The sequence below is a fragment of the Ruditapes philippinarum genome, unplaced genomic scaffold (assembly GCF_026571515.1).
Source record: "Ruditapes philippinarum isolate M1 unplaced genomic scaffold, ASM2657151v2 ctg7563_1_1_1_1, whole genome shotgun sequence".
Classification (NCBI taxonomy): Eukaryota; Metazoa; Mollusca; class Bivalvia; order Venerida; family Veneridae; genus Ruditapes; species Ruditapes philippinarum.
In genome coordinates this window covers 36,355-45,132 of record NW_026852268.1, presented here as the reverse complement: position 1 = coordinate 45,132, position 8,778 = coordinate 36,355, and the positions used below count along the sequence as shown (strand labels likewise).

General features: G+C 33.0%; 1 protein-coding gene across 1 annotated transcript; it reads right to left on the bottom strand.

Moving 5' to 3' along the window:
- Window positions 1-3,370: 3,370 nt before the first annotated feature.
- Window positions 3,371-8,710, bottom strand: LOC132755008 (enhancer of mRNA-decapping protein 3-like; the record flags this gene model as incomplete). Its single annotated transcript, XM_060745792.1, has 6 exons — window positions 8,598-8,710; window positions 6,980-7,155; window positions 5,838-6,173; window positions 5,218-5,303; window positions 4,288-4,602; window positions 3,371-3,524 (listed from the first exon to the last, which is right to left on the bottom strand). Coding segments are annotated over exons 2-6 (1,049 nt in total), but the record flags the coding sequence as incomplete, so codon positions are not given.
- Between the last annotated feature and the right edge of the window lie 68 nt (window positions 8,711-8,778).

Here is an 8,778-nt window from a genome sequence, read left to right as displayed (position 1 = left end):
CGAAAACCTAATCGATTATTTTTGTGTACCGCAATTTCGTGATTTTGGCAATCTTATTATATTGGACAATCTGTTAAATAAGCGTAAACAAAAACTACCTATTTTCTGACTGTGTTACTTAAGATTTTATGTACTGTAAAAAAAAACAACATTAAATGCTAAATAACCATAAAGATCGAAAATTGATGTTTGATACATTGATATCTAGGTATCAAAGGTATCAAAATGTCAAATATATATGACCAAACTGGGTAGCAAATCTAAAACTAAATATCAAAAGTTCCAGAATCAAATTGAAGGAAAATTTTCAAATCTCTTTTTCGTGATATTCATTGCACACAAATTAGATTAGATAATTAGGTATAACATTGTACCCTTTAAATATCCAACATAATATAATCTTGAACATTGTCAGTAGCTATGTAGATTATACTTCATTTAATTAATACAGTAAAACTGAATTGTCAAAGAGAATGGTAGAGCAAATATTGTGCAAGATAAGTTAGGACTGTCACTTCTAAATGCTTGTCTCCCTTAAAAGTTAATCATTTAAAACTAGAAACAAGAGGGCCATGATGGCCCTGAGGTCGCTCACCTGTATATAGGCCCCACACCCCCGGGCCAATTTTTACCCAAGGGCTTTTATTTGTTTATTTGAACAGACTTGGTAGACACCCATAAGAAGATGTTTCATGCTAAACATCTAAGTTCTAGCTCATTGGCATTTTTAAAAGAAGATTTTTAAAGTTTTTACTATACACATATAGTTAAAAATAATGTCACCCCTGGGGCAGGGCCAGTTTTGACCCCCGGGCGTTTATTTTAACAAACTTTGTAGATATTTACTTAAAGATGTTTCATGCTTAATATCTAAACTCTAGCTATTTGGGTTTTTCCAAAGAAGATTTTTAAGTTTTTGCTATACACATATAAGGAAAATCAATGACCCCCCCCCCCCCGGCGGGGCCAGTTCTGACCCCAGGGCTTTTATTTGAACATACTTGGTAGACACCCATTAGAACATGTTTCATGCTTAATATCTTAGCTCTAGCTCTTTGAGTTCTTTAAAAGAAGATTTTTTAAGTTTTTACTATATGCATATAGGGAAAATCAATGACCCCCTGGGGCGGGGCCAATTTTGACCCCAGAGCTTTTATTTGAACAAACTTGGTAGACACTCATTAGGAGATGTTTCATGCTAAATATCTTAGCTCTAGCTCTTTGGGTTCTTTAAAAGAAGATTTTTTAAGTTTTTACTATATGCATATAGGGAAAATCTATGACCCCCTGGGGCAGGGTCAATTTTGACCCCAGGGCTTTTATTTGAACAAACTTAATAGACATTCACTAGAAAATGTTTCATGCCAAATATCTAAGCTCTAGCTCTTATGGTTCTTTAAAAGAAGATTTTTTAAGTTTTTACCATATGCATATAGGGAAAATCAATGACCCCCGGGGCGGGGCCAATTTTGACCCCAGGGCTTTAATTTGAACAAACTTGGTAGACACTCACTAGAAGATGTTTCATGCTTAATATCTTAGCTCTAGCTCTTTGGGTTCTTTAAAAGAAAATTTTTAAAGTTTTTACTATATGCATATGGGGAAAATCTATGACCCCCTGGGGCGGGGTCAATTTTGACCCCAGGGCTTTTATTTGAACAAACTTGGTAGACATTCACTAGAAGATGTTTCATGCCAAATATCTAAGCTCTAGCCCTTATGGTTCTTTAAAAGAAGATTTTTTAAGTTTTTACTATATGCATATAGGGAAAATCAATGACCCCCGGGGCGGGGCCAATTTTGACCCCAAGGCTTTAATTTGAACAAACTTGGTAGACACTCACTAGAAGATGTTTCATGCTTAATATCTTAGCTCTAGCTCTTTGGGTTCTTTAAAAGAAGATTTTTTAAGTTTTTACTATATGCATATAGGGAAAATCAATGACCCCCTGGGTCGGGGCCAATTTTGACCCCAGGGCTTTTATTTGAACAAACTTGGTAGACATTCACTAGAAGATGTTTCATGCCAAATATCTAAGCTCTAGCTCTTACGGTTCTTTAAAAGAAGATTTTTTAAGTTTTTACTATATGCATATAGGGAAAATCTATGACCCCCTGGGGCAGGGTCAATTATGACCCCAGGGCTTTTATTTGAACAAACTTGGTAGACATTCACTAGATAATGTTTCATGCCAAATATCTAAGCTCTAGCTCTTATGGTTCTTTAAAAGAAGATTTTTTAAGTTTTTACCATATGCATATAGGGAAAATCAATGACCCCCGGGGCGGGGCCAATTTTGACCCCAGGGCTTTAATTTGAACAAACTTGGTAGACACTCACTAGAAGATGTTTCATGCTTAATATCTTAGCTCTAGCTCTTTGGGTTCTTTAAAAGAAAATTTTTAAAGTTTTTACTATATGCATATGGGGAAAATCTATGACCCCCTGGGGCGGGGTCAATTTTGACCCCAGGGCTTTTATTTGAACAAACTTGGTAGACATTCACTAGAAGATGTTTCATGCCAAATATCTAAGCTCTAGCCCTTATGGTTCTTTAAAAGAAGATTTTTTAAGTTTTTACTATATGCATATAGGGAAAATCAATGACCCCCGGGGCGGGGCCAATTTTGACCCCAGGGCTTTTATTTGAACAAACTTGGTAGACACTCACTAGAAGATGTTTCATGCTTAATATCTTAGCTCTAGCTCTTTGGGTTCTTTAAAAGAAGATTTTTTAAGTTTTTACTATATGCATATAGGGAAAATCAATGACCCCCTGGGTCGGGGCCAATTTTGACCCCAGGGCTTTTATTTGAACAAACTTGGTAGACATTCACTAGAAGATGTTTCATGCCAAATATCTAAGCTCTAGCTCTTACGGTTCTTTAAAAGAAGATTTTTTAAGTTTTTACTATATGCATATAGGGAAAATCAATGACCCCCAGGGGCGGGGCCAATTTTGACCCCAGGGCTTTTATTTGAACAAACTTGGTAGACACTCACTAGAAGATGTTTCATGCCAAATATCTAAGCTCTAGCTCTTATGGTTTTTTAAAAGAAGATATTTAAAGTTTTGGTTGCCATGGCAACCAGAGTTCTGCATGGAATTAAATTCTTTGAACAATTTTTAAAGGTGACCACCAAAGGAACATTCCTGTGAAGTTTGGATGAAATTGGCTCAGTGGTTTATGAGGGGAGTCATTTAAAGCAAAAGTTTACGGACGGACGGACGCCGGGCGGAAGCCGGACGAAAAGCGATCACAAAAGCTCACCCTGTCACTTTGTGACAGGTGAGCTAAAAATTGACAAACGAGGAAAATTAAGAAACCTATGAAGAACTAAGAATGCTGGACATGACTATTGACATACCTACTACTGCCACCTAGAAGCTGCAGTACCATCTCACTAGATGATCTACCTATCATCTCTAACCTTCTCTCCATAGAAAACCCACAAGCTTCAGCTATATCAAATAACTTATTTCTGAGGTCATAATCTATACATGGAACTATTAAACCTGAATCTGAAACATCAAAAATAATATGTTAAATTATATGTAAAAATTTCTTTAATAAACATCTATGTTTTATTACAAATGATATAAACTTCATTTATTTAAAACTGTTATATTTTCCACTTGTGCAATAGCCTTATCATGTACTGAATTAATTTTAAAACCATTGCCATTTATGAAAAGTAAACAGATTCAAGTGATAGTTTATATCATATGTGTAATTAATGACTGATTTTTGCTGAGTATTTATCACCATATTTCTAGTGCGTTACTAACACAGTAGGGGCTATTTTTGCATATTTTTTGGTAATTTACGTGGATTATAAGTGCTGATATGCAATGTGTCAATTACTTTCTTCGTTCATGTCACAATATTTTACTTTAAAATACATTTTCAAAATTTTCATGAACATAAGGATGAATCTGGAGGCGTGCTGCTTTAAAATATATGTATAGAATTTGCAATATGAAAATGATAAAATTCAATTATTGATATGTTCAAAGAGTAATAGTCAGGTCAGACTGAACAAAGCTAGGCTCAACTTTGTGGCACAGGCCATTGATTATATCTGGTAGAATCCAGACAGATAAGGGTTTTCCGTCACTCCAACACAGTGTAGGTCATATGGTGACTTTCCAGCTTTACTGGTGGAGGAAGACTTCAGGTGCCCGACTCCATGAATCATATATATAACATGTTGATCATTGAATCAATATGGCATCAAAAGTTCAATGTAAAACCAATGCTTATAATAGTTGTTTTTATAATTACCTGTAACATAAGAACTCCCATAATCTTTTGGGACTTTTATTTGTTGAAATGTTGTGGGTTTGGATTGGAGGACGTTCTCATCATGTCTATATTTAGTCGGCTTTTTATCACCAACACGTATTACCTCCGGATTATTATTTTCAATCTCTTCAAACACTGCTTTCTTATCAAACAGAGCAAGATTTTTCTCAAAGTCAAACTCATCCATTAATGAATCTACTGGGGCACTGAAACAATCTTGCCGTGAACTTGTCTTCTTACGGAACTCAATCTTTCTCGGGACACTTGTCTTCGCAGACGCCCTGCCTTCTGATTCTGAAAAAAACAACAACAATAGCAAGAGCTGTCCAGAGTACAGCATGTTTGACTATTCTTGATGCTGGATAGTAAAACAAGACCCTGGATAATGTAAGAATTAACAAAGAGGAAGATTTCATTCATAGTAAAAAATACAATGTACATGACATTGTTATGAGTCTAGTTAAGTTTACAACGGCTATAATTCAGTCAAAATCTACGTCAAAGTTATGGGTCATTGAAAATGACATAAATGTTTTTGTTTACCTTTGAATTTACCGATTTTAGAGGAAACATTCAGTGTTTTTTTTGGGAATTCATCAGTTATGAATTGGAAAATTTGCTGTCTTTTTTCTATTGGGACTGGTGCCATTTGCCAGTAGCAGTTATATAAGGAAATAAACACTGTAAACAGTTACAATTAAATACACATTAAAACTCAATGAATCCAAAGAACCAATTAGAAGGAACTGTACATGAACTTATTAAAAGAACATTTAAATGATATAAATAAGAGCAAAGGCATCATAAAGTATCATAATTTTCATTTTTGTAGACAATTAAATCTTTATACAAATAAAAGAAACAATGATCCTAGTTTAAAAGACATATACATCAAAAGTATCAACATACCTGAGTTTCTTCTACTTCTAAATTGTTCATCTTTTGTTGGTGTTTGTCTATTTCTAGAACCATTACTACCTTCATCATACCTTGACCTTTATCATATAAATAATTCTAAAATTATGCTATACATAAAATACAAAGTTGAATAGATGAAGTATATTCTTTGCCATTAACAAGGCTGAAATCTTTTTATGAACATTGAATAAATTTTTCATCAGAAAGTGTTTTAAACATAACAAGCAGTATGTACATGTAGGTAAGACTATTCTAAGTCTCCTTAGGTCTCAATAATATGTATTTCTAACAAGTACAATTATTTTTAGTTGATTCGAAATGGATTGCAACATGTGAAATTGGATTTACAATACAATTTCTTATATCTTTTTTTTTTTAACAAAAGATACCCTATTTTATATACATTACACATCTGTACATCATGTTTAGCACAGATTAAATATCAACTCAACTGACTATATATTAGGAAAATTGTTTTTATGGAAAGAAACAATCTATGATGCAGCTTGATAGATATGCCTCAATGAATATTGCCAAAGATCCTGTTGTAAATAATCATTTTTATATTTGAGCATGAACATATCAAAATAATGTATGAAAAATATGTATACCCTGAATAACTGTGATGCCCATTAGTACCATTATCTCTGTCACGTCCTGACAAGTTACCATGTGGACTACTATTTCTGGTACTATACTCTGTTGGCCTCCTGTCATTAACATATCTGTCCCTTCCATTTGTCAAAACATTTACTTTATTACTATTTCCTGCAGTGCCGTTACCATTTTGCTCTAGTTTAGATTCCGCAATTCTCCCTGGTGATGCCACAGAGTCCAGATCCTCAGCTGTTTCTTTTGAAAGTTTTGATGGGGTTGATTTTTTAGGTAAAACGTGCTTCGCCTCATGAGCAGTTTTTATAATTTTCAACTCCTTTATATCGCAAGCACTGAAATTAAGAGTGAATGACATCATTTATTGATCATATTATATAATTCCACATTTTCATGTTATACAATTCGTGTATCAGTTCTAAGGTTGGATCAAAATTTTCATTTGTCATTAATCTTAACTTATAAAATCTCAGGAACTACACTGGGAACAAAGTGTGCAGCAAGCTACGCCATCATCTTTAAGGGCTACCTCAAGTCAAGATTCTTATTAACTCCAAAGTTTAGACTCTTAATATGGTGGATATTCACAGATCTGGCCACAAAGCTGTGCTCTCTAAAATATGGCCACTTTAAACACATTCTACAGGTCCATCAAATTTACATATTACATTACAAAAGCGATTTTTTTGCATGTGACAATCACTAAAGACAAGGAAGGAAATCTACATGCAATTGTATGTAAAACTAACAGACAAGCATAATGTTCCTTCACTACACCAGCAAAGCTGATAAGATCTACTATATATTGTTTTTAGCTTTCTTATGATTTCGTACACAATGTCATGTAACCACACAGTCTCTTCCGTTTTGGCTCTTGGCTGTTTCAAAGTTTCTTGTCAGTTTGAATTTAATTTGGCATAGTTACGAAATAAAGTAAAATTAACCAAATTTACATTCTTACATTTAGATCTTAATTAATTTTTGATAAATAATAATATGAAATTTAAAAAGAAATATAAGACTTCATTTAAAATCATATTAAAAGCAGCTAAGTTCATGTAAATTTGTAAGTGTGTATTGGATATCAGTAGTCAGGTGTTAAAAAGCATAGAGAGTAAAGGGTTAAGCATATAAAACATACCTGATTGTTACTTCTGGAACTTCACATTTAACCCCATTTCTGAATGGATGACTTATAGATAAAGACTGTGTTGAGTTGTCTACCTTCCTCACTTGACCCTGGAATGTACCCAAGGACTCCCCACAATTTAGGGATACAAGACAACCTACGTAGCTCATCCTACCAGATTTTCACAACTGAAAAGAAATAAAATATTTAAATAAATTTATATAATAACAATACTTAAATAAAGGGTACAGGAATGCTTCGGGTTACATAAAGGTGAGGAATTAAATAAAGCAACATGATATGATTTGTGTGTGTGTCATGTCCAAAGTCGGTAAGTACAACTAATTGTTACTTACCTAATGCAACACATTTAAAGAAAGCACTGATGCTCTTTAAAAAGCCTTGTTAGTATACTAGTGGGTTGTAATAGAATGCAAAATGGACTCCATTTTGCGAAGTGGACTTATCGCTTATGAAACGGACATTTGTTTTATAAGTTATGGTTTAACCGTGATAAATAATATCATTTTTATTAACTTACGTTTCACATATGACATAAAACTACAGATTGTATTTCATGTATTTAATATTACTATTTTCCTATTTTATAGTCATATTTCTGAAAACAATCTAGCCAATACGAAATGGAATTTTCCTTTATACAGAATGGACATTTGCTTTACAAATTATGGTTTATACTTATTAATCTGTAGTATAATAATAATAATAATAAAGACTTTATTTAAAGAGGCAACATAGTTAGGCAAGCCCAGTCTTCCCTATGAGCCTCTGTTAAAGATACCGATTAATTAGGTGATAATTATGATTGACTCATTCAAGTGACCACCTGCAATAAATTAGAAGCTTATGCTATTAAGTAAACACGTTTTTGTTTCATATTTTTTTGAAAATTACTTTACAAACAAAATGCATCTAAGGAAACACATTTTTATTATATCTATATATTCACAGGCACAAATATCGGACCTGGGAAGAAAAAATATGAAGTTATTTTATCAATCTGTTCATATTTTTCTTCCCAGGTTCGATAATCGTGCCTGTGTCTATATTAATTTTATCGAATCTGCAAGACAAATAAATAACTTTTTTTCTAAATATACTTTATTTCAGCAAGGGTACAATGTATAAATATATAACAATAATAAGATATTTCTTATTATTCATTTACCTTAACAACATGCAAAGCAAATACGTTATAGGCCTATATATTTTTGTAAAGTGGGCCGAGTTGACCCGTGCCGAGTTGTTATAGGGCCGAGTTGACTCTTTTCCAATCATTGCTACCCTACATATCCAAAATATACAGGAAGAGTAGATTTTTTTTTACGACTGTTGTATTTCTATGTCTGCCTTCTTGAAACAATAAATGTTGTGAAGACTAGTGTGGGAATGGTTTTAAAACAAGTTTTATGATTTGTCGAAATGTTAAAAGCCTTTTATCAACATTTGACAGATAAAGCTTGGTGTCAATAGATTTTTCATGGTGTGAAGTGCAAACACATTTTTTACGCTAATAGCTAAATCATTTCTTTGATCTATTAATTCTATAAAAGCTTATATCGTTAGAGTGTTAATTATACTAGAGAATGACAAAGATATTATTCTTTACCTTCAATCGAATAACGTGAAACGGTTAAAAACTCTTTGTCAGTTTTCCAACTTGTAAAATAAGTAAAAATATCGCTTACATCATAGAAACAAGTTATCGCATACAGTAATAAAACAAAACATGTTGTTTTTTTTTTTAAATAAAAGTTTGATCGTAAAACTCTTTCTTATTTGAGACTGCA